We start from the raw sequence: 24,600 nt of genomic DNA, 5'->3' as shown, positions 1-24,600 counted from the left end.
TGTGTGCGTGAGAAGGCACATCGAGACCATTCTCAAGACTAGGGGTAACTGCCGAGGCTCCAGGAAGTAGATATTAATTGAGAGCAAAAATCAATCAGTTGTTGGGGAGCCTTGAATATCACCATGCATGTATGTGTTACGCAAAAAGCCAGTCTCACTTGAAGCAAGTAGTATGATGAAATGCGGTCTCGTCATAATAACAATCGTATCGTCCTGAGGATAGTCAACTCCAAGCTGTATGTACCAAGACGATGGATATTGATACCGGGACCCCTTGATAAGCGTTCCCTATAATTGAAACCTGATTCCGAGCCCGCCGTATGTATATATGTATCTCCTCCGCTATCCGCGGTTGCAATCCCATGAACTAACTCCGCCCCCTGGTACACTGTGATCAGATACCCCTTCTATAATTGGTCGCTGAACTGGACATGAAATGCGTAGAAGAGCCAAACACCATCCTGCGACAATCAACGCTGTATATGTCGCCGAGGAGATGAGTTGGAGCTCTGCTAACCAAAAGAATCTGAAAGCCAATTTCGAATTAAAAAAAAAAAAACGCCTGCGTAACACCCAAAGAAATATATAAAATCGTGATCATTGCAAGCATCCTTTATGTCAAGGTAGCAAGCATGGCCTTCATGATACCTGGAGGAGGACTACGGATCATATGTTAGCAACGAGTCGAGGTACAACACAAAGCAACGTCGCGCACCTTCATCTATCGCTTCTTAGGCACGCTGATGGACATCCTACCTTTCTTGTCCTTCTCAATGCGCACCCCGCGCCGAGGCTCTTCGATCCTCTCCGTCTCCTCATACAACACCAACTCGCCGCTGCTCAAGCGCTCTGCGCGAACCAGCTCCCGGCTAGGGCTGTGACTATGACTATGGCTGTGGCTGTGGTAATGATGGTGGTGTCGATCCCGCTTAATCAGATCCCGTTCCGCCTCGAGGCGGGCTATCTCGGCCTTGATAGACCTGTCATCACGGCGACGGTCCGAGTTGACAAGAGCCAGCGGGCCAACGGGAACTTCTTCGCTGTATTCGCGATATTCGCGGGGCGCAGCGTCCACAATGTACGGCGTACGTCCTGACGTCGATGTGGAGTAGCTACGGTGACTTCGAGCTGGTGAAACCTCCCGAATCATTGTGTGGTTGACATATTCCTGGGCCGGAGGTGGTGGCGGCGCATGGATGACAGTGGGTGGAGACGGAGCATAGACAGTAGCTGGCGGAGGCGGAGCATAGACAGTAGCTGGCGGAGGAGGAGCATAGACTGTTGGCGGAGGTGCAGGCGCAGGTGCCGGAGCTGGCGGCGGCACGGTATAGATCTCTGTCTTTCGCTCCTCGACGAGATTGGCGGCTTCTGACCGAGCATCCATGACCTCTGTTTCGGCCTTCTTGTAATCTTCGCTCAGCTTCAGGAGGTCGTCAATGTTCTCCTGACCCAGGGCCTTCTGCACCACAATAGTATTACCCTGCATGCTGTAAGCTTTTGTCATAGACGACGAACCATAAAACGGAGACGTACCTCTTCCACGAATGGGTAGCCCAAGTCAATCAGCGCTCGCTTTGACACTAGACGGCCAGGAATGCGAGTCTTTCCCTTCTTGGGGTATTCGCTCTTGACCGTCACCGTAGTGCCACCACTGCTGCTTGCGCTATCGCTTGTCCTAGACGAGGACTTGGAGCTGCTTCTAACAGTGCTTCCATGGTGCGACGTGCGATGTGAACGACCAGAACGACGAGTAGTTCTGGAGGAGCTGCGATCCCTTCGTTGCCGCGTGCGAGTAACTTCACGTTCGTGAACTCTCTCGGGATAGCCTCGGAAATCCTCGTCTCCGTAGCGATCGGGCTCCGAGATCTTGATCTCATCGTAGTCGCGCTCGGCGTACATCCGAGGGGAGGCAATGCCCTCGATCGTGGAAGCGGGATAGGTTCATAAGGATCCGGGCGAGGGTCTGGGCGGTAGTCCCCGCGCCGTGCAGGGGGGCCGTATTCCTCCCTCTCATGTTCGTAGAAGCGAGGCGCAGGCCGGCGATCAAAGGTGTCAAGAGACGACTGCCGGCGCAGAAGCATGCCCGGGCGGCGGGGTGGTGAGGGGCTGCGATATTCTCTCTCCTTGTCGATCATAACACGGCGTTCGAATTCGGTTGGTGGTGATCGTCTTTGCTGCGGCTCGTCATCGTAGTACCGTCGGTCACGCGAAACGTAATCATCGTCCCACGGGCGAGGAACACGGTGTTCACGTTCAAATCTCTCGTCGACCGAGGCCTCTCGTACACGTCCAGCAGGGCCGCGACCGACATATCTGTCCCGTTCCTCAAAGCGTTCTCGCTCGTCACCATATCTGTCGCGCTCCCGCTCTAGGGTGAAGCGATCTCGATCCCACCGATCACCAGCCAACTCGCCGGTAGAAGCCCTGTAAGCCATTTCGTGGGGAGAATGAAGAATACGGGCTACAACAGAACTGATAGATGGATATAGTATATAGCCAAGAAAAGACTCGTTTTAAAAGTCTTCACTTTTGACTGTGGAAAGGGGGAAAAGATTAAAAAAAAATGTCAGTCAAACAATGACGACAAGAGGGCTATGCTATGTCCAGACAGCAAATGGGACGATGGTTGGACTGAGGGGGCCAGTTTCGGACTCAACTCTGGGGTGAGTAAGGGAAGGACGTTTGTGTAGCGCGGAAGCTTTCGATGTCCCCGCTGTGTGAAACGGGTTGGGAATGTGTCGGTGAATAAAGTGCGTGGATGTGCGTGCGGATAGACTCTAGAGGTGGTGTGTGGTAGTGCAGCCCGAATGGTCTGGCGGATTCCAGTTCCAAGTTTTGGGACCCCGCGCTCTTCACGTATGACCTCAGAGCTCTCGGGCTAGGCTACTTTGCGTAATGCTGGCAGCTCAAGACTTTTGGGTGGTCGATCCCCCTCTCTCCAGGATTCGAATAGTCGTCGGACGATTTCAAAACGTCTCTCGCTCGGATTTCTGTCTTTTAGTAACTCAGGTCGTGGGAGAAGTCTGGAGGCTGGCAATTTCACTTTCTCCTTTCCCTTTTTAAAGGAAAGGATTGATGAGCTTGAGCGAAGTGTCCAAGTGGAAGGAAAAAGCAGGCTTTGGGTTGGGCTGGCGATAGAGTGCCGGGACAGGGTCACTTCGCTAAGGGCGACGGGTCCATCCAGGGGTGGGTGGGCAACATCAGTAACAAATCCCGCGATAGGCCGTGTTATACCGGTACTTCTCGGCTTCCTCTGTAGAGTATATCGTTATTTTTGATGAGCTATTGGATATTCCTCGGCGGCCCAATCATGAGCGATGAACCTGCCACTTCCAGCGGTTCCTGTCTCCTGTGGGCTGTGGCAGGTTGATGCAATAGAGTTATTTGGACGTGAACTTGAACCCCCGAGGTACCTCGCTAGCATGCGCTAACAGCCACCGGATCTCGACACTAACACGAAGCAGCCTGGGTGTTCCTGGGCACAATTGGGCAGACATGTGGCCGTCTGACTGCACGTCCAGGATAGACATGTCTCGCAATGCGACTGTTGCTTTTCGATGGCTAATCTCGCTGCGGAATATTGTAAGATAGATAAGCGCCATGTATGTACATACATACGTGAGGATGCACATGAATCAGTATACATAAGAGGTAGGTAATAATACAATAATGCATGATGAAGATGTATGTAGGTATTCGGGCCTGCCCCGCGACCGTTGCTGCCCGCTGCATTCTTTCCAAAGTCAACTGCACTGCAGTTTCAAAGTCTGCTTGACCGTTAGGAGGACTACTAGAAATGAAAAGTTTCATCGTGATAACCTTTGAAGACCTTTTAATGGATATATCTCATGTATATCGGGCTTTTACCATGTATCGAAATGATTGATGCTGGTCCGTCCCCAATGTATTGTATCGCCGCCGGTCGTAAGGGCTTGAGGTGCGATGCACCATGACGTACACAGCTGTCTTTGCAAAGCCTACGAAGCGGGCGGAACACAGATTTGTCGGGCATGCTTCTGGAATATGTATAACTCTCCAGGACAACAAAGATGGATCTCCAGCAGATTGGGCACCAGCCAAAGAACGTGTTTAGAGTTCTGGTAGGAAATGAAGGGGGAGGATTCCTTTCTTCCGAGATTGATCTGCCCCATTGTCTGTTGCCCAACCGAACCTTCTCGCCGGGATCTCCCAAGTCGGGAGCCCAGCGTGCCGGGATATGCTGGGAGGGCCTACTTTTCTCTCGACCCGGTCCGTCGAATACGTTTGTGGAAGTGTATCTGAGGTCCATTTAAGCCCCCGCAACGTCTTTCTGCAGTTCGTAGTCCCGCGATGCCCAATTCGAAGTCCTACTCACACATCTCACATCTGTTGTCTGATCCGCGCAATCTTGGTTGTAATAAGATTGCTGGTAACTATTTCGCTCTGCGACGGCACGTGCTTTCGCGACTTCTAACGGTGTTGAGCTAGAACCCGACAATATTGCCATCAGGTTAATTGGGAAGCCCCTCAAGGGGTGTGTAGTTTCTCCAAATGCAGTAACTGCACAGAGGTCATGCACCCGTCGTCGCCTGATCCCTCGCAATTAACATGCCCGGCCTTCGGTGGATCATGGCTGCGCAGAAATTTTGTGTGATTGTGTAACGAAACGCTATACGAGCCTCCTGCGATACTCGAAGTATAATCGAGAGAATCAACTTTATCGTCGACTGAGTTGGTAGACTATCCACACGCAATAGCGACCAACGCTGCTGGCATATCAATGTCGTCTCGTAGAGCATGCCATGGTATATCGCTACATCAAAATAACTGCAAGCGATGCAGATGATCGCCACACATATGAAATAAGTCAAAATCTAAGGTCTGTACACAGTCTGATTACTAAAAATATGTGCGGGAATTTGCATAATCTGGTAAGGTCGGTCAACCACTGACAGACAAACTGGATCCAAACATGAAGGCAACGACCACCAGAATCTGGCTAGAAACTAATTGTCGCAGACCAAAGAGCACTAAGCGGAGTCCAAGTTCGATGGTTTCCAGGCCTTCTCGTGCAGCCATTCACCCATGATCCTCTGGAATTCCGTCTTCTTCGTCTGAGCATCTTTGAATGACGTGGCATCTCCATGCATTCTCTCTGGTATCAAATCGAAGCCATGGACTTGGTCTGGTATGAGGAGCCATCGCACCCTGCGTCCATCGTCATCGACATGCTCAAACGCGAAGCGCTCGTCGTCCAAGATCATGGCTCCCGGGGTTTTGTTGGGCGTGTCCTGGCCGACTTTCTGGCCCTGGATCGGCTCCGGCCGATGTGCGAGTCTACTGGCCATGCGCCACGCCTCATGTGACAGCTGGTCCAGCTCGCAGGCCATGATGAAGATGTTGGGCGGGAATGTGTCTCGTGGCGCGTAGATGGGAGACAGCAAAGGGTCCTTCAGAGGTTGGCCGTACGGAATATAACTCCACCTGAACAACGGCGAGATGCGCGTCAGGTAATCCGTCGGGCTACCGCGCATGCCCTGGAGGGCCGGCTTGTATTGACGGTTTTGGATCTTATCCTGGGCCGGAATCGATTGATCGAGCGAAGGGTACATGGGAACAACTGCCGCGGGCTTGATCGTGTCTCGGACCAGAGGTAGCTGGCAGACGGCCATGGAGAGGTTCCCTCCGGCCGAGAAGCCACCCACCGCGATGCGCTGTTTGTCAATCGGAAGACTCGCATCCTTATATGCAGCCAACATGAGAGCTTGGATGTCAAATATCGGCGTAGGAAAGGGGTGAGCGGGCGCCTTTCGATAGTCTAGCTCCACGACCAATACATGATGCATATCGGAAAAAGCCCGACTCCACGCGTCATCGTCTTCGGGGCTTCCTAAGCAGAACCCCCCACCGTGGATGTTGAAGAAGCAAGGGAGGTTCTTGAGCGATTCCTGGTCCCAAGACCGCGGGAAGAAAACCCTGCGAAAGTCAGTCTTCTGGATACCTGTAAAGGCAGCGCGTTCAGTGACCAAATCAAGACTTTGGGTTGTCTTACCGAACAGACAGAGATGGCCGGCACTCATAAGTCTTCACGAGGTCCGGGGAATGAGGGGGCTTTCTCAGCTGGTGGTATAGCGCTCCACCATATCTCACAGACCCGGCGATGGCCTGTATCAGAGTAATCAATATGGCCTTGTACGAAGCTGCCAAAAGACCTGGACGGGGTTGCAGGCCCAATTTGGTCGTGGCCATGGCGAGCGTGCTGCAGGAGCAAGCTATGATGGGATATATAAAGTATGGATTCGGTAGGAAGGCTATAGCCTCAGGAGCCTCTTTTAGGTCGTAGGTTTGATGGTGCGAAGATTGATTGATATGAAGATTCCGAAGTAGAGGTAGTAGTGCTGGCTCCCGGGGCTGATGATTTTATTTTACATGGGATGGCAGGAGCATCTCCACTCTGGTGTGTTCCTGCATTTGACATCATCTCAAGAATACGGCATGTCTGGAGTACCCTAGCCTTAAGGGCGAACGAATCTGGGGTATGAAGCTTTGAATTTGAAAGCAATCCCTGACCTCGGGTTTCAAAAGTAATCGGCAGTCAAATTACTTCAGGATACTTGCGGTAACACACACCCCTTCCTTACCTGAAATACCGAACACACCTGCACACACTCAACTTTTGGCGCAGCAAGATGAACGAGGGCTCATGCGATTGGTACCCCGCTTGAAACACGAAGCAAAACAACCACGGATCGTCCTCGATGCAGGGGGTGGTGGTTTAGCTTCCCAATCGTCCCGTATCCGTTTCCTCTTCGCGGGGAAAATAGGCAGCCCGCCTTGCACTGCATCTTGATCTTCGCCGGCGGCATCTACACATGAGTCACACTGACTTTTAGCATATGGCATACGCATCCGTCCACCTCATTCTGAGTGCCTATGAGCCTATGAGCAGTTGCATGCAGAGACTGATCCCAGCGGTGACGATGAGCGTCGACGGTTTATTCGTCTGCACACCCGACATGGACTCTGGCCGGGTGGGTACTCCGATTGAAAACGGCCAAATCAAGTCAAATTCCGACCTTCGTCGCTCGTAAGCAAGCATACGCATCCTACTGCAGCCCCGGCCAGATCATTGTTGCGGACGATAAGACTGAACACCCAAGGCTACGGGGGAGGGGCTATGAGTGTTCTTCGGCTTCGGAGCACGTCTCGGGCTGACAAGGCAACGACGACGTTTGCTTTGCTATGTATATAGGTGTATATGACTCTGTGTCGCGAATTAGAATCAATAACAACAATTCGTCTTGCTGGACTTTACACTGGCCACCAACCTTGCCAGTATTTCCTCAGTCAAGTCAATAGGTAGCTCATCCTTCCGAACATGTCGTTTTCCACGTGCAAAAACGACAACCTCATAGGACCAAATGTCAGTGGCTGTCGAGATGACTTCGACTTCACTGTCAAGTTCGAGCTTGTGGTGTTTTCCATTGTGCCCTCGGCTATATTTGTCATATTAGCCCTTTGGCGTTCATTCCACTTGTCTCGAAAACCGGCCATCATCAACGAACCGGCCTTTCAGCTACTCAAATCGGTAATTATCGCTTCACGGTATCTGCTTTGCAACCGAAATCTTTACTGACTATACCCAGAGCTGCATTACAGCATACCTTGGCCTCCAACTAGCTTTGTTGGTTCTGGTGGCCACTTGCTCCTTCGATGTAACAGCTCTTAGTATCTCATCAACGGTGCTACGGTTCTTGGCAGCGATCGGCTTGGTTCCGTTGTCACTGCTCGAACATAGCCGCTCAGCAAGGCCATCTGTTCTCCTAAACGCCTACCTCTTCCTATCACTTCTATTTGACATCACGCAAACACGCACCTTCTGGCTAGCCTCGGGGACGAGGTCGGAGAAAGCGAACACTGCTCTTTTCACAGCCTCAGTTGCTCTAGAAGTCATCATCCTTCTTCTCGAAGCTAGACGCAAAAGAAGCTTCGTCAAGTGGGATGAGAAGGAGCACAGCCCCGAAGAAACCTCAGGTCTCTATAGCTTGGGCGTCTTTTTCTGGCTGAACCGAGTCTTCATCGATGGTTACAGCAAAATTCTCCAGATCGACGACCTATATCCCTTGGACAGCGGGATGCGAGGCAGGGTCTTGGATGAACGGTTCGCCCGACATGCCGAGTACTCGAAGATGAAGGGCCACAAGTATGGCTTACTGAAAGCGCTGTGTCGAACTCTCCTCGTGGAACTTCTCCTCCCCATAGTGCCCCGGCTCCTGCTTCTTGGCTTCATGTTCTGTCAGCCTTTCTTCATTGATAGACTTCTTACCTACCTTTCCGAACCAGAGGGGCCGAATTCCTCCAACTTTGCTTACGGTTTCATCGGTGTGGCTGTTCTGATATATAGCGGAATTGCTGTTTCCACCGCATTGTATTGGTATTTCCACTACCGCACGCTCCTCAAAGCCAGAGGCATACTCGTCAGTGCTGTCTACAAAAAGACTCTAGAGGCTCAGATCGGAACCAGCGACTCTACGGCCGCAATAACACTCATGAGTACCGATATCGAACGGATCAACGTCTGTTTCAGGTCGGTACACGACGTCTGGGCATCCTTCTTGGAGACCGGACTCGCCAGTTACCTCCTGTATCTCCAGATAGGGGCTGCGTTTGCGGCACCCTTAGTCGCAATACTTTGCTGCATCTTGGGTATATCGGTAGTGGTGCGCTATACTGGAGATGCACAGAGGAAGTGGATGGCCGCCATACAGCGGCGTGTGGGTTTGACATCTACCGTCATCGCGAACACAAAAAACTTGAAGCTGTCTGGACTTACTGAACCAGTTGCAAACTCAATCCAACAGCTTCGGATCGATGAGATTGCAAGCGGAAGCCGTTTTCGCAAGCTTCTCATTACTTCTGCTTTCTTTGGTTGGGCTCCAGGGGTAATTGCACCGTTCGTCACTTTCGCCTTTGCATCCCAACAACTGGGCACGACTAAGATTTTCACCTCATTGTCATTTGTGATTCTACTAGCAGACCCGTTGGCCATGATCTTCCAGAATATACCACAAATTATGTGAGAACCCCTTTATCTATTCATCAAGCTCCACTACTAACTCTCGGTGAGTGCTGGTATGGCCTGCCTTGGCCGTATACAGAAATACCTCGAGTGTGAGACATGGGGCGACTTCCGATCAATTATATACGCCAATGAAGCCAGCTTGCCAAGCTCTAGAGAGAAATCACCTTCGAGGCCGGAAAAGGGGCCCACTACAAGCAGTAACCCGCCTGCAATCACTATCAATGAAGGAAGCTATGGATGGACACCAGAAAGCATGGTACTGCGCGGCATCAATGTCAAGTTTTCATCGTCCACGCTGAGTACGTCCCCGTAGCAGAACAGCTGCTTATAGAATGCTCGCTAACTTTGTTACTGAATAGCCATCGTTTGTGGGCCAGTGGGATGCGGAAAGACATCCCTATGTAAAGCGTTGCTTGGGGAGATTCCGTTCCACGGCGGACACATGCATCTCCACACCGCATATAGGCGAATTGGGTTTTGTGACCAAACACCATTTCTATCTAACGGAACTATCAGGCATAATATCATCGGGTTCTCAGAATTTGACGCGAAACGGTACCGCGAGGTGCTTTTGGCTACAATGTTGGACGTCGACCTCGAAACTCTTCCTTCGGGGGAGATGACGAATGTCGGAAGCAACGGTATAACTTTGTCAGGAGGACAAAAACAGCGAGTTTCCTTGGCGAGGGCATTGTACTTACAGTCCGATCTCCTCATCTTGGATGATATCTTCTCTGGCCTTGATGCAGATACTGAGGAGCAAGTCTTCCAGCGAGTATTTGGGCCAGACGGAATTGCTAGGCGTCGTAATTCTACGGCGATATTGATGACGCATTCTGTCAAACACTTGCCGGCGGCCGATCATATCGTGGCGCTTAGCATTGAAGGTACGGTCACTGAGCAAGGAACATTCCCGGAATTGATGGCCAATGATGGGTACATCAGAGGCTTGGGTATCAATTCTGCTGGGAGTGATACCTCTTCCGAAAAGGTAGATCGTACAGCGGACCCCCAAAGACCTCAAGCTGAACTTTTGCGACAAACAACCGTGTCTTCCATTATCCCAGAAACGAATAAGGCTCGCCAGACAGGCGATAGAACGGTTTACACTCATTACTTTCGAATTATTGGCTGACTGTCACCGCTTTCCTTCTGTTTTGGGCGGCCTGTTTTGGTTTTTTCCAGGGGTTCCCCAATACCTGGTTGACCTACTGGAGTGCGGACGCAGCAAGAGGATACGAAGACCGTTCTTGGTCTTACTACATCGGCATCTACTCGGTTCTCCAAGTGTCTCGTATGCTATCTCTATTCATTTATGTCTATCTCATCCTCATCACTGCTGTTACCAAATCCGGAGCAAAGCTTCACCTGGATACTCTGACCACCCTGATGCACGCGCCACTGCGTTTCTTTCACCACGACCGACAATGGCCAGACCACCAACCTCTTCTCGCAAGATCTAAACCTCATCGACATGGAACTGCCAAACTCCCTTCTGAATGCCCTCTTGGGCTGCTTTGAGGTCATAGCTGGAGCCGCTGTCATCATGAGCTCTGCTCCGGCGATCGCGGTTAGCTACCCGTTTCTGGCCCTGTTGCTATACTTTGTACAGCGGTTTTACCTTCGAACCTCGAGGCAAATGCGGCTCTTGGACTTGGAAGCAAAGAGCCCCCTTTAGTATGACAAACCCCTCATGCCACCCATCTCAACCACCGAACCTCCAAGCTGACTCAGCGTTTCTCTATAGCACACACTTCCGAGATACCTCTCATGGAATCGAGTCTGTTCGGGCTTTTGACTTCACAGAGGAAGACCGCGAAAAGAACAGGCAGCTGCTGGATACCTCACAACGTAAGACGCATTGTCTCCCCTTAATACAAATTTCGCTGCCCCAAACCTCTTCATTGCTAAACTGTTCTTAGGGCCGGCTTACCTTCTCGTCATGACTCAGCAGTGGTTGGTGATGGTCATGAACTTTGTCGTCATGGTTTTGTGTGTAATACTCACAAGCCTGGCCGTCAAGCTGCGATCCAACTCGGGCTTCACCGGAGCGAGTCTAGTATCGCTGATGACCTTCGGAAACCAGATAGCATGGACCATTGTCTTCTACACACAGCTAGAAACATCGATGTAAGTGAAACACTCATTGGAATCTCACTGCGCCCAACGACATGGCGCTGAAGGGTTCCCATTGAATGCAAGGGTTAAGCTAACGATACACAGTGGAGCGGTCTCGAGACTCAGGGCCTTCAACGAGACAGTCAAACCCGAGGACCGTGATGACGAGGAGCTGGTCCCGGCTGAGAACTAGCCCGAGAAATGTGAGATCGAGCTCAAAGGCGTATGTGCAAGCTACAAGTAAGTTACTGCAGTCTTACTTTAGGACCATAATCTAAACATCTTGCAGCACGGAAGTGAACGAGGGCGAAGAGCCTGATCTGGCCCTCAAGAATGTCAACCTCACAATCACTTCAGGCGAGAAAGTCGCAATCTGTGGTAGAACAGGATCAGGCAAATCCAGTCTGATTGCGTACCTGCTCAAGCTACTCGACCCCATGCCAGGGAAAGCAGCACTTGCGCATATCGATCAAACATCCCTGGACAGCATCAACAGGCCGACGCTCCGGCATCGCATCATCGCGATCCCTCAGGAGGCGGTCTTCCTGCCCGATGGATCGACCTTCCGCGCCAACCTGGACCCCTTCGGCGTGGCCACGGAGGCCGACTGCCGATCCGTCCTGGAGACGGTGGACCTCTGGGCCTTTGTGGAGGACCGCGGCGGTCTCGAGGCCGGTATAAGCGCAGGCACCTTCAGCCAGGGCCAGAGACAGATCTTCTCCCTGGCCCGCGCCGTGCTCCGGAGGCGAATTCGCGCCAGGGGCCTTGGGATTGGGTTGGGCGAGAGCGGACAGGGCGCAACCGCAGGTGAAGGCGGTGTCCTCCTGCTGGACGAGGTTAGCTCGAGCGTGGATTTGGAGACAGAGAGGTTGATGCAAAACATAATCCACGTCGAGTTCCAGAAATACACGATGGTGGCGGTAAGTCATAGGCTGGACATGATTATGGACTTCGATCGTGTCGTGGGAGCTTTGCAGGGCAGGTGGCAGATAATGAAAGCGTGGGCAGATGACCAGGCGAAGAAACTACAACAAGCTTCTGATTTATACCCCCAACCGAGTTTGCCCATAATATTACAGCCTATACAACTTTTGATCATATCTAACACATAACTACTCCCCCGGCTTTCTTGTTTTATTCAACGGCCATGTGCCTGCTGTAGACTATTCATTGCACACCATAGTCCGGTATTTGTGCCGGTATATGGGCGGATCAGTGGAGAACCTCGTCGCGGGAGACAGGGGCTTCATGCACCTATAGCGGCGGGACTGCCGGATATGGAAGCTGCCCAGGCTGAATACGAGGTTTCATTCGACGGCTTTCCCTAAACTCATGCCACTGGTAACAACAGTATTTAAGCCTTCTATAAGCCGGTCTCCTCAGTCATCTCAGGCTGGATTTCTTCATCCCTTAGCACCAATAGCATTCTGACTAGATCCAGTCAATCGATCCAACACAAAATGGTGTCGTCAACGCGGGCCCTGGTAACTCTTGCGACCCTTGCTGCCGCCAGCTTGGTAAACGCACATGTCGTCTATCACAGTCGGCTGGGCAAGCGAGCGCCGTCTCCTCTTGAGGTGAAGCTCACGGCTCCCACGGAGACGTGGCCGAGATCGTGGCGACCATTACCAACGTCGGCGCCAAGGACCTCAACTTGCTCGTGGTGGGAACCATCCTGGACACGAAACTGCCCGTGGAGAGGCTGGCAGTGTCTGACGAAGCTGGTGAGTGAGCGACTTCGCTGGACAATACTATAACCGCATGCAGCCATTAGTCGCTAACCCTATTTCTTCTTAAACAAGGTGTGGAGGTCCCATCCAAGGGGATTCATATCAGCCTGGAATACGAGGCGCTTACCAGCGAGCACTTCGAACCCCTGAAAGCCGGTGCCTCGCTCCAAACCATCATCGACGGCACGAGCGTGCACAGCCTCGACTCAGCCGGGGGAACCTACATCTTCGAGGCCCGGGGCCTGCTCCCCTACGCGCCCGCGCCCTCGACGCAGCTGAGCGGCTCAGCCGCGTACCAGTCCAACGCCCTGCGCCTGCGCCTGCCCGTTGTCCCCAACGCCCCGCGAGCCGCCGCACCTTCTTCTCCGCCGCTCGACCGCCGCGCCAAGCTGCAGCCCGGCTGCAGCGCGGCGGAGGAGGCCGACATGCGCGCGGCGCTGGCCAACTGCCAGAAGCTCGCGCTGGCGGCGGCGGCCGACGCGGCCGACCCCGCGTCGGGGCGCTTCGTCGAGATTTTCCGGACCAACGCGTCCGAGACGCGGCGGACCGTTGTCAACCGGCTCACGGCCGTGGCCGGCGAGTGCGCGACCGCGGACTCCGGCGCGAGCCGCCTCTTCTGCTACGACTACTACAACGTCTGCGAGGTCTACGGGCCGCTCGTAGCCTGCTCGGTCAGCAGCGGGCCGGATACTATGGTGGTCTGCCCGCTGTTCTGGGAACGGCCTGGGCTGACCGAGGAGTGTACGTGTTTGGATTTTGGCCCCTCCCCAAGAGTACTTAAGAGAGAGAGAAAGATAAGGGAGTGTTCAGGGGCTAACTTACAATGTGTGTTATTTCTTTAGGCCATAAGCAAGATCATGCTACAACGATCCTCCACGAGGCGACGCATTCCGGCGGTGTCTACTCTCCAAAAACCAACGATTACGCATACTCGTACAGCAACATCACGAAGCTCGAGCCTTGGTTCGCCTTGAACAATGCCGACCAGTACTCGCTGTATGCCAATGGTAAGTCCAGAGGCGGAGTTCAAACTTACTCGGATGATTATCTATGTATGGTGTGATACTTTGTACTGACCTGCCTTGTAGCTGTCCATTTGAACTGTTGATTGTTGTTGGTAGCCGAAGGAAGATGAATAGGGGACAGACAGGACCTCTAACAATGAAGATACAGTATATAATGGTAATGGAATCGATGTATTGTGCACTTTGTGTAAATGGAGCACTGCTTCGAGGATTGGTATGCAAGATTTATATTGCCTCATAAGTCTACCAAGCATTCGTGAACAATAAAGAGCAACTGGATGCAGCGTTTGCTTGCGCTAATTCTTCCATATGGTTTTAGTTAAGATCGGCGGTGACGACTGCTTACCTGAATTAGCATATATATGCCCACTGATAAAAAGACTTCTCGCCGAGTTGTCCGTAGCCCCTGAGCTGAGCATCTGGCTCTCTAGTATTTAAGTCGACCGTTGGGGGCTGAGCCCCGTTTTCAGCTTGAAATACTAAACCAGATTGGAAAAATATCCCTCGGCACTCGCTTGTGAGTTCCCAATCCGTGCAGGGCTGATGAGGCTCGACTCCGGCTCACATGAACAACCATATCACGAAAGATGAATTTGATACGCCGACGTCTTCCAATATGCTTCGACAATGCCTCCTTATCCCCGGAGTTGTTGCTATGCTTGTCGAACCATTGGGTAGTGCCAGCATGGGCTCGCCGTCTGACTTCAGCCGGAATACTAGGAGAAAGCATCGTAATCGTGAAGATATCCCCCAAAAACGTTATCATTTGGAAAGGACCTGACGAATTTCTCCGCCGTCGCTCCGTAGTTAAGTCCAAGGAGAAAGTGGCCATGCAATCGACTATATAACAGCCATGATTCACGACCATGAGGGTTAATGGGATACTGAAGCATCGGCAGAGATTCACCCAGACTTACACCAAGCATCGAGAAGAAACAAGAAAGCAACGCAGGCAAAATTTCTCCAGGGGACGCATCAACCAATAAGTAAGATCGCTGGCGACCCATCCATGCCCGAAGAAGAGCCCCTTAACTGACGAAAGCGGACGGCAGACAAGAATGGCAGCTCCAAAAGGGCTCCCACGCCGACGGTATGAAGCGTTCTTCCAAAGTATGTAGGTATTACCATATGGTGCCAAATGAAACATCAACTCGCTCACATAACCCTGTGCAGAAGGGTTCCGGAAAGAAACCATGAGGCTCATCGAAGAAGGATGGATCGGTGGGCTGGGATGGGGTTCATGCAGGTAATGGACCAGAGTTATGGAAATGCAAACCTGCAAAGTATGATGCAGAACGACTTGTCCGTCCGTGTGCATGCTTTTAATTACCGCAATGTGCCTCCTGATTAGGTTGGACAGTCTTCCGAGATCTGCATTTATTGGTAAATAAGTAATGTATACACATGATGGATGTGTCAGGTGCCTTGCCTTATTATTAGCTAGGCTGCCGGATTTCCCCTGGATTGGGTTGGGGGCCTGGAAAGGACGCGTCACAGAGCTGAAAAGGACACTGAATCTCTGAATAGAAGCGACGTGGTTACTTGATGCAATACTTTCGAGATTGGTGATTATATAAAGCCGGTATTGACAGAGGTGATTCCGCAGCGAAGCCTCACTGTACTTAGACAAGCATTTGATGTTGGATGGTGAGCTGCAACTGACCTACAGTACCAAAGTACCTAAAACGTGGGGTTGGTTGGCGCTCAGGTCATGCACCCGAACCATCTGGGGTTTGCATTCCACAGCCCAGATGCCCCTCAATTGCACACCACCTGAGCCCGCACTTGCCCACCCCCTCAGCTGAGAGACCCTGCAAGCGTCTCGTGCTGCCCCCAATTCCCCTACCAACATCCCGGAGGCGGACTGGCTGACTTGCAGGCATTCTAGCAGCATTACTAGCAGCATCACTTACTTACTGCACCGCACATCAAGGGTATGTCATGTAAACTTCACCCCACCTCAAGGCCGCCCATACACGTACCTACAACGGCCCAGCACCACCACCACCTCCTTAAGCCATCCCACCGTCATTCGAGCAAGGCTCTCTCTTGTGTCGTCAAGCACTCATAACTAAAACCTAATGTAGCCGAGAAGCCCGTCTTACACACTCACACGCACCTCTCTTCTGGTCTGTCTGTCCGACTAGATCAGACGCCGAGCCCGACTCGTTCGAATTGGTTCTCCATACCTTTCCTCTTAACAGCGCTGACGCGGACCGCAAACCAACATCTCCTCTTTCTCACCTTTCCTTACAAACGCCTTGTTGCAGGCGATTCCCGACCCCTGCCTCCTCCGGCAATCGAGAATAGACGCTCAAGATGTTCGACCTAATCCCCAAATTCCTCTCGTAGGCTACCCTTGACAATTACAATACCCCCTGGCAAATGTGACGCATCTAACACTATGGTCCGCGCAGCTCGATAGCCTCGTTTCTCTTCCCCCTCTTCGCCTCCTACAAAGCCCTCAAGACGTCGGACCCGACCCAGCTCACGCCATGGCTGATGTACTGGTCCGTCCTCTCGTGCGCCCTGCTCGCCGAGTCTTGGCTCGAGTTCATCCTGTGGTGGATCCCCTTCTACAGCTACCTGCGCCTCTTCTTCCTGCTCTACCTGGTCCTGCCCCAGACCCAGGGCGCGCGCTACCTCTACGAGACCTACCTCCACCCCTACCTCGAGGAGAACGAGACCCAGATCGAGGACTTCATCGCCAGTGCCCACGACCGCCTCCGGACCGCCGGCATGGCCTACCTGCGCCAGGCCATCGAGCTAGTCAAGACCAAGATGCTCGGCATGCCGCCCAGCGAGCCGAGCGCCGAGGAGGTGCGGGCCAAGTCGGCGCCGCAGGGCTACACGCAGGCGCTGCTCGCTAGGTTCAGCGTGCCAGCCACGCGCTGGGCGTCCCAGGGCACCGGGAATGCGGGCACCGAATTCTACAACCTCTTGGCCAGCGCCGTGAGCGCTGCGACTGGCGCTAGCGCTCTCGCCTCGGCAGGTGGCTTCTCTTCCGGGGGCACCCGCGGTGTGCAAGGGGCCGGGGCGGCCGATATAAGTTCGAGCGGAACGCTGATCCCCGACAACATTCGCGGATCCCAGGAGAAGATGAGCTTCATCGCGTCGCAGCGGGAGCGTCTGGCCTTCGTGCTCAATGCGCTCGACCGCGAGGCTAAGGCCCTCCAGGAGCGACAGGACGACGACCGCAGACCGGGGAGCCTGAGCCTCGACGGTGCCGACAACAACGGCCACAACAACGCAGGGAGTGGCCTCGAAAGACCACCGAGCGGGCACAGTGTGTGGAGCGCGCTAAGCAAGAGCCGGAGCGAGGTCGACTTCGAGAAGATCGAGGCGGAAAGCGCAAGCGAGGAGGACGAGAACGGTCTACGCCGGCGCGCCGAGGCCTCAACTCCAGGTTCTACCGGCGGCCGTGCTGGCTGGAGCTTTTTGGGCTGGGGGACTACTATGGGGGGATCGACAGGGGCGGCCACACCGTCAAACGATTCGCCCACGAGAGGCAAGAGCTCTGGTGTTGATCAGCCCTAGCTAGATGGATGGCGCTGGATCACCTGATTATGGATAACGTTTTAACATGAATACCGCATGGACGGCAATAGGGTTATGGAACAGGAGTTCTGGGCGAAGCGTCTTTCGGTGGCTTTCCCTCTCGCATGAGGGGGGCATGAATATTGCTAGATTCAAATGGCCGCAAGGGGCGGATGAGGTGGAGTGACAATACTGCATTCTTGTCGTGAAGAACCTAGCAGCTTCTTGCTGAGCGCTTGCGCCTTGTTGGAGGGATGCTGCTTGCATCATTATTCTATGGTCCAACATGATCTTATACGACCAGAGCGTTTCTGCCGGCGCCTTAGCCTGGCATATCTGAACTTGATGAACTAAACCCGTACCCATCTTGCCTGGACGTAATCTGGCTAGTATCATCGCCGTCTGTTTCCCCATTTCTTCTAATGGCACGATCCGGGGTATATATCCCATCCTACAAGTATTTCTGGACGAACTTCTCGCCCGCTCATTTGCCATATCTATGTGTCGTGATGTACAGTACAGACAAGCCCGTTCCGTTTCGCTCCTCGCACAATCGTGATTTGTTCTCGACTTTCTTCTTTCGACTACGACTGCTTCTACGTCGTCTTCTTGAAGGGATACCGGACCTCGTCGTCCTTGCGGAGCCAGATCTGCTTCTTCTTCTTGGTGACGACGTGCTCGACCCAGACCTGCTGGGCGTGCGCCTTCATGAACTTGCGGATGAAGCGCGGGTCCCACAGCTCCGAGGCGATGCCCAGGTCCTTGCAGGTGCGCATCAGGGCGTTGGACTTACAGCCCTCGGCCGCGGTCGAGATGCCGTCCTCGCTGAAGTACTGCTGTTCGCCGCGGGCTTGGCCTACGAATCTGTGTGGTGGGGGAAATGGTTGTTAGTATATGCTGAATTTGTTTGTAGGGTCAGAGGGGTGGATAGACAACATACCGTCCATGGACGATCAAGGCATAGTCCCGGCTGACCAGGCGGTCCTGCACGACGAGGTCGCCGCGCGGGGCCAGGCCCCAGCCGCCGGGCCCGAAGGCGGCGTTGAGCACGCGGCGGTACTTGATCTCAGGCAGGTAGATGATGCCGTCGGGCTTGACCTCGATGTCGTCGGCGTCGAGGGGCGCCTGCAGGACCGTGGCGACCTCGGGGCCGAAGGTCGACGTGCCCAGGCCGTGGTACGACGACGACCAGTCGATCGGCTTCTGGTCCTGGCCGGCCGCCGAGGGGGCGTCGGGCAGCGGCATGCCCGAGACGGCGGGGATGGGGTCGCGCGCGGGCGGGGAGGCCGAGGATGCGACCTTGGAGGCGGCGGTGCCGTTTGTTGTGGAGGAGGCGGCGGTGGTGGCCGGTTTTGTCGCGGCGGGAGGCGTCGATCTGGTGGCGGTCGTCGTGGAGGACGAGGAGGTCGTGGGCTTGGAGGTGGTGGTGGTGGTGGCCGCCCTGGGTGCGGTGCTCGAAGGATATTGCCTTGCCCTGGAGATTGACCCTATGCTCCGGGTGGGAGCTTTTGTGGCAAGGCCAACTTGGCGCGACGCAATGCGCAAGCAATTGGTAGCACGCGACGCCATGATGTTTTATGTCTAAATCTCGTGTGTCTTGACTGTGTGGTGGTGGTGGCTGTCGAAGAGAGCGAGAGAATCCAGATATCGGGGTTTTCCAAGGGACGAGTTCTTGTCCAAATTTTCGATGCTCGATTGGATTGAACCCCAGGGATCAGATCAATTGCTGGCTGCTAGCGGCGCCTTGCAATGGCGGGTGTTTAGCGGGCCGATGGGTGGCCTATGAAACGGCGAAACGGACAGCTGCTACCAAGAATAGCATCAGCCCCCCGTCGAACAGCAGTCATTGAAACAAACAAAACGTTTCTATTCAGCTATAAACATGCAGTCGTGAGTATCGAGAACTGTTTACAACAAGTAGATTGATTGGTGATTTCCAGTATTTCTATCTCGATTTTGGCTCTCGCTCATGTAGGGGTGTATCAAGTTTACAACTCCGGCATGGAACGACAATCCATCACATCATGCATCTTTCATAGATGTCCTCTCGTCGTTGTGGTGTTTCTTCCAGCATTCCCGGAATATCTCCATCTAGATTCGAGACAGTCTGTTGTCAGTTCTTCTCATGGCTGAATGGATGGGTTGGTACGACGGGGCTCACCTCTTTCTTGCACTGGCGCCAGTCCTTCTTGTCGTAGTAGCAGTCAGTCATCTTGGCATTCTCGTCTACCAGTTGGGTGTCTTTGAGTTAGTGATTGGATCGTTGCTTCCTTCGCATGGACTCTCAAGGCTTACCTGCACATCCCGTGCTGAAGATTCGCTTGTCCCTGCATGAGGAAGCGGGTGTGTGTTAGCTAGTAAGATGCAGCTGTTGCAACGTCATAGCATATATAACAACCCACCACTCGTCCGGCTCATCGTCGTCCGGAGCACTCTGCGTAGTCTTGTCATTTTCTTCGTTCGACATCTTTGGGTAGGAGATAGTAGTGTGATGAGGATGGTCTCTCGTACGTTTATTAGACTGGTCGTAGTGGCTTATAGGGAAGTAACTTGCCGTTGTGGATTGTGGTAGTCACCCCACGGACCATATTTATGCCCCGACCGCCCGCTCGGTAGTCGGTCTCAGATGTGGTATCACAACTAATAATAAAAGAAACCAACCCACAATATCCGAAGTCTGACTGTATTCTGAACAACCCTTTTTCTTTTAATATGGGAAGTGTCTCGTAAAAATCCTGTCGCCCCCCAGCCTAAACTTTCTACTTCAGTTTTTGTCTTTGTGCCACATCCCATCCACGTCAGTCATCTGGGATTCTTCGCCGGGACCGGCATCATGGCCCCTCCCCCGTAAACTCAATGTCCTGGTCTACACGGGGACCGGCACGACCATCGAGTCCGTGAAGCACGCCATCTACTCGCTGCGCCGGCTCCTGTCGCCCAACTACGCCGTCATCCCCATCACCGAGAACACCCTGCTCAAGGAGCCGTGGGGCCCCTCGTGCGCCCTCCTGGTCTTCCCCGGCGGCGCCGACCTCGGCTACTGCCGCGCCCTAAACGGCCCGGGCAACGCCGTCATCGCCGCGTACGTCCGGCGCGGCGGCGCCTACCTCGGCTTCTGCGCCGGCGCCTACTACGGCAGCAAGAAGTGCGAGTTCGAGGTCGGCCACAAGCCGATGGAGGTCGTCGGCTCCCGCGAGCTGGCCTTCTTCCCCGGCATCTGCCGTGGCGGCGCCTTCGCGGGCTTCCAGTACCACAGCGAGAAGGGCGCCCGTGCCGTCACGCTCAAGGTCCGCAAGGACATGTTCAAGGGCACAGGCGCTGTGCCGGATGAGGTCACAAGCTACTACAACGGCGGCGGCGTCTTCGTGCCATTCCGTGGCGAGCTCGGCGACGACGTCGAGGTGCTTGCCTCGTATGCTGCCGACCTGGATGTAGACGGCGGCAAGGAAAAGGCTGCTCTGGTGCACTGCAAAGTTGGCTTGGGCAGTGCATTACTGTCCGGTCCCCACCCCGAGTTTTCTCCCCTCAACCTGAGTAAGCAGTATGATGTTCCGGGCTACGACGAGCTGATAGCGGCCCTGACGGCCACGGATGATGAGCGTACGGCGTTTCTCAAAGCATGCCTGGCTAAGCTTGGTCTAGAGGTGAGCCCGGAGACGTCTGCTATACCTTCGCTGTCGAAGCTTCATCTGTCGTCGCTGACTAAGGGAGAAGTGGACATCTTGCTGCACTCTTTAGAGGAAAGTCATCACGCGGAAGGATGGCGAAGAGTTCATCAAGGGGGAGCAAGATACGTTTCATCTCGAGAAAGAAGAGACGAGATGGGATACGCACGAGTTAAAGGAAGCCTTGCCAGACACAAATGGTGAGGCTGGTGAGGCTTCGAAAGTGGTTCCAGAAGAGGTTGGCATTGTCGACTACTCTTCTATTACGAAGAGAATAGTAGTCCATGAAACCGCCTGGCCTGACACCAAGGAGACCCCCTATTTCAACCATCATGCCTTCTACGCCGGGCTCAAAGCATATCGCGAGGTGGATACGGATGCGGAGGAGTGGGGAGACCACCTGATGTATGGTGAAGTCGTCACCAGTACGAACACGCTCCTAGAAAAGAACTATAGCCTCCTGTCGAAGCTGCCCGACGGCTTTACCCTGACGGCTACGACGCAGATTGCCGGCCGCGGACGCGGCAACAACGTCTGGGTGTCGCCGGCCGGGTCCCTCATCATGTCGACGGTGATCAACCACCCGGTCCGCCTGGCGCCCACCCGGCCCATCGTCTTCATCCAGTACCTGGCCGCCATCGCGATCGTGCAGGCGGTCAAGGGCTACGACAAGGGCTACGGCGAGGTGCCCGTCAAGCTGAAGTGGCCCAACGACATCTACGCGCTGGACCCGCGGGCGAAGGAACCCACGTACGTCAAGATCGGCGGCATCCTGGCCAACTGCGCCTACGCCGACGGCGCCTACCAGATCGTACTCGGCATCGGGATCAACACTACGAATGGCCGTCCCACGACGTCACTGGACGCGCTGCTGCCGTCGCACCTCGCGCCGTTCCGGATCGAGCGGCTCGTCGCGCGTATCCTCACGCGGCTCGAGGCGCTATACAAGCTGTTCGTCCGCAAGGGCTTCACCGCCGAGCTCGAGCACATCTACTACAGCCACTGGCTGCACGGACGGCAGGAGGTCACGCTCGAGGCTGAGGGCGGGGTCAAGGCCCGCATCGTCGGCATCACGCGGGACTGGGGCATGCTGCGGGCCGAGGAGATCGGGTCGGGCAAGATATGGGCGCTGCAGAGCGACGAGAACAGTTTCGACTTTTTTAAGGGGTTGGTCAAGAGGAAAATCTAAGAACCTTGGCACAGGAACAGGAACAGGTGGTGAAAAGTTAGGAGTACCCGGAGAGACAGGAGGATGGATGGGCACGTTTCAAAAAGCGACTTTCGGAAATATTATAGACAATAGAAGCATTCGGTATGTAAAAGAGCAGGGTAGTGATGGCGCGTCGGCTTGTCATTATTATGTATTCTCTTTTCGTCCATAGCTGACGGTTGCCGTGGAAGACTGTTCTACCTCCCTTGTCCATAGCCAAATAGATCAGTCCCCACGTTTGGAGCTATGCGAATTGGCTATTTTCGAATACTCGAAAACCGTCAATGGTTGCGAAGGAAAAGCCTATACGATGTGGGTTGGCCTATTGGTTATTGGTTGCACACTCCTCCACCTCTTGACCATTCCCCTCCTCCCCATTCGAGAGTGTATCATGCTTTCTGGAAGCAGCAGCAGCAGCATGCCTTCCCGCCCTCCGGCCCGAACGCACATTTGCCGCGATGTCATCGAGCCCGTCGTTCTTGATTTTCTCATCTAACGGGTAAACAGCCCCATCACTACCCCCACTAACACTACCACTTATCGAATATGTTCCCGCGGCATACAGCCCCCCGATGACGACATGTCCCCCCTCGTTCTCGTCGTCGTCGTTGTCATCATCGAGTACGAGCCCGGATTCCTCGTCAACACGGATAAACCCGACCACCCTCGGCCTCCGCCGCGGCGTCGGCGACCGCCCCCGCGGCAGCGAGATGTCCAGCGCGTAGAAGGGCGCCTTCTCGAGCGCCGTCCGGCAGTGCTCCGGCTTCTTGCGGAACGCGTCCTCGCGGCCCGCGCGGATCGCCTCGTTGTACTCGCTGACGGCCTTGCCCAGCCCGTCGGCGTCGACGCCGATCTTGTGCGCGAGGCGGTCGAGCTTCTTTGCCTTTTGGTGGCGATGCTGACGCTGCTGCTGCTGCTGGTCCCGCTTCCATTTGACGCTGGGAAATGTCTTCTTTTTCTTCTTCTCTTCCTGGCCCTGCTTCGGCTGCGGCTTCTTCGTCGCCGCGGCCCATTGTCGCGCATCGAGGATGAGGAAGGCCTCTCCGCCCGCCTTGCGCCCCAGCTCCCTGGAAAAGGCCTTGCCCTCCATATCCTCGGCCGCGAAGCGCCGGCCCGTTCTCGTGGGCGACCGCAATGCCACACATGTGCGTGCGGGCCAGCGGCAAGACCGAAGGCGGCGGCGGCGGCCCCGTCGGCTTTTCCAAGCAATAGAAGCAGGCCACGTCGCCTCCGACCTGTCGTGCCAGAGCGGTTCCCGAACTACTGCTGCCGTGCGAGTTCGGCGGCGGTGACGATGGCGCGTGCGCATTACACGACGAAGGGTCCCCCGTCGCCAGCACGACCCCGAGACGGGCACGGAAGAGAATGCGCTTCGCGGGCATCTTTGGAATATCGATGATGCTAGTGGTATGGCGCGAGATCCAGCGATTGAGGTGTAGGCAGCGTTTCAAAGCCAGGTAAATAGGCGGGAGAACTTCACATTCGACACCCGTCACTGTTTTAGTATTTTTAGTACCCTTCTCCGCCAGCAGCTTCCGCGCTCCGTCATCATCACACCCAAGAACCAACCGCACAGCTCGGCAAGCAGGGCGGTACTCTAACAATGGCAGTAGGCCCGCCGGTGCTGTCTTCGAGTGCTTTAGCAACGCCTCTGAGGCGGCTTCGGTCGCAGCTCTCTCCTTCCGGAACGGCCAAGCCATGCACGATGACAATCGACCTGGGGAGATATCCCGGACAAAAGCATCGCGGTGTTGTTTCAGCCACTCGCGCGTCTCGGCGTTGTTCGTTTTGCCTATGAGCGCGTCCAAGTCGCCGACTCCGGGCGGTTCGGGATGGGCGTGCTTACCGGCGTCATCGATCAGGAGCACCGAGAGGGTCTCATCGTGCTCAAGGGCTTCTAGCGCAGTGCATATGCCGGCTAGGCCCGAACCGATAACGATGATATCGTATTCAATGTTATTGGTGTCCTTGCCCATGAGGGGGTTCAAGATTCAAAAATGTTCAAATATGTAAAGGGGGGGGGATTTTGCCCAATTCAGGACATTGAACAGCATATTCGCCTATATATAGGTACATATAGGTACAGCGAAATTGGCTCCTCCCCAAGCGGTTGCCAGGCTTCATCACCGGGTTTGGTTCCTAGTCCCGCCGGGACATGGTCGGACGGAAGCCCGTGCTGTGACATGGCGTGGTGGAAGGCCCATATGGGCCAACGAGAAATTAGTCAACCACGTAGCCACGTAGCGAGGGTGCA

At 54.3% G+C, this 24,600-nt stretch overlaps 9 protein-coding genes across 9 annotated transcripts; 4 read left to right on the top strand and 5 right to left on the bottom strand.

The window, feature by feature from the left end:
• Positions 1 to 721: 721 nt before the first annotated feature.
• On the bottom strand, positions 722 to 2,435 carry PG994_006421 (uncharacterized protein; the record flags this gene model as incomplete). The annotated part of the gene is given in 3 exon segments (XM_066857830.1): positions 722 to 1,480; positions 1,534 to 1,693; positions 1,705 to 2,435. The coding sequence occupies 3 exon segments, from the start codon at positions 2,433 to 2,435 to the stop codon at positions 722 to 724; spliced, it is 1,650 nt and encodes a 549-aa protein (XP_066717099.1).
• A 2,574-nt stretch (positions 2,436 to 5,009) lies between these two features.
• Positions 5,010 to 6,249, bottom strand: PG994_006420 (uncharacterized protein; the record flags this gene model as incomplete). Its single annotated transcript, XM_066857829.1, has 2 exons — positions 5,010 to 5,955; positions 6,032 to 6,249. Coding segments are annotated over 2 exons (1,164 nt in total), but the record flags the coding sequence as incomplete, so codon positions are not given.
• A 1,108-nt stretch (positions 6,250 to 7,357) lies between these two features.
• Positions 7,358 to 12,237, top strand: PG994_006419 (uncharacterized protein; the record flags this gene model as incomplete). The annotated part of the gene is made up of 8 exons (XM_066857828.1): positions 7,358 to 7,567; positions 7,626 to 9,055; positions 9,578 to 10,052; positions 10,497 to 10,631; positions 10,674 to 10,738; positions 10,809 to 10,912; positions 10,984 to 11,191; positions 11,469 to 12,237. Coding segments are annotated over 8 exons (3,396 nt in total), but the record flags the coding sequence as incomplete, so codon positions are not given.
• A 402-nt stretch (positions 12,238 to 12,639) lies between these two features.
• On the top strand, positions 12,640 to 13,960 carry PG994_006418 (Deuterolysin metalloprotease family-domain-containing protein; the record flags this gene model as incomplete). Its single annotated transcript, XM_066857827.1, has 4 exons — positions 12,640 to 12,721; positions 12,763 to 12,903; positions 12,982 to 13,650; positions 13,752 to 13,960. Coding segments are annotated over 4 exons (1,101 nt in total), but the record flags the coding sequence as incomplete, so codon positions are not given.
• A 2,293-nt stretch (positions 13,961 to 16,253) lies between these two features.
• On the top strand, positions 16,254 to 17,471 carry PG994_006417 (Receptor expression-enhancing protein 2; the record flags this gene model as incomplete). The annotated part of the gene is made up of 2 exons (XM_066857826.1): positions 16,254 to 16,282; positions 16,352 to 17,471. 2 exons carry the CDS (start codon positions 16,254 to 16,256, stop codon positions 17,469 to 17,471), a joined length of 1,149 nt encoding a protein of 382 aa, XP_066717095.1.
• A 596-nt stretch (positions 17,472 to 18,067) lies between these two features.
• On the bottom strand, positions 18,068 to 19,040 carry PG994_006416 (uncharacterized protein; the record flags this gene model as incomplete). The annotated part of the gene is made up of 2 exons (XM_066857825.1): positions 18,068 to 18,335; positions 18,412 to 19,040. The coding sequence occupies 2 exons, from the start codon at positions 19,038 to 19,040 to the stop codon at positions 18,068 to 18,070; spliced, it is 897 nt and encodes a 298-aa protein (XP_066717094.1).
• Positions 19,041 to 19,584: 544 nt separating this feature from the next.
• Positions 19,585 to 19,938, bottom strand: PG994_006415 (uncharacterized protein; the record flags this gene model as incomplete). Its single annotated transcript, XM_066857824.1, has 3 exons — positions 19,585 to 19,712; positions 19,767 to 19,798; positions 19,874 to 19,938. 3 exons carry the CDS (start codon positions 19,936 to 19,938, stop codon positions 19,585 to 19,587), a joined length of 225 nt encoding a protein of 74 aa, XP_066717093.1.
• A 245-nt stretch (positions 19,939 to 20,183) lies between these two features.
• Positions 20,184 to 22,325, top strand: PG994_006414 (biotin-protein ligase; the record flags this gene model as incomplete). Its single annotated transcript, XM_066857823.1, has 3 exons — positions 20,184 to 20,190; positions 20,274 to 21,115; positions 21,210 to 22,325. The coding sequence occupies 3 exons, from the start codon at positions 20,184 to 20,186 to the stop codon at positions 22,323 to 22,325; spliced, it is 1,965 nt and encodes a 654-aa protein (XP_066717092.1).
• A 343-nt stretch (positions 22,326 to 22,668) lies between these two features.
• On the bottom strand, positions 22,669 to 24,322 carry PG994_006413 (FAD binding domain-containing protein; the record flags this gene model as incomplete). The annotated part of the gene is made up of 2 exons (XM_066857822.1): positions 22,669 to 23,581; positions 23,664 to 24,322. 2 exons carry the CDS (start codon positions 24,320 to 24,322, stop codon positions 22,669 to 22,671), a joined length of 1,572 nt encoding a protein of 523 aa, XP_066717091.1.
• Positions 24,323 to 24,600: the final 278 nt, after the last annotated feature.

This window comes from Apiospora phragmitis, assembly GCF_038363925.1.
Source record: "Apiospora phragmitis strain CBS 135458 chromosome Unknown utg000006l:1.0-5683423.0:1.0-5690449.0, whole genome shotgun sequence".
NCBI classification, from domain to species: Eukaryota; Fungi; Ascomycota; class Sordariomycetes; order Amphisphaeriales; family Apiosporaceae; genus Apiospora; species Apiospora phragmitis.
The sequence above is the reverse complement of the archived record's forward strand: the minus strand, read 5'-3'. Positions and strand labels throughout refer to the sequence as shown.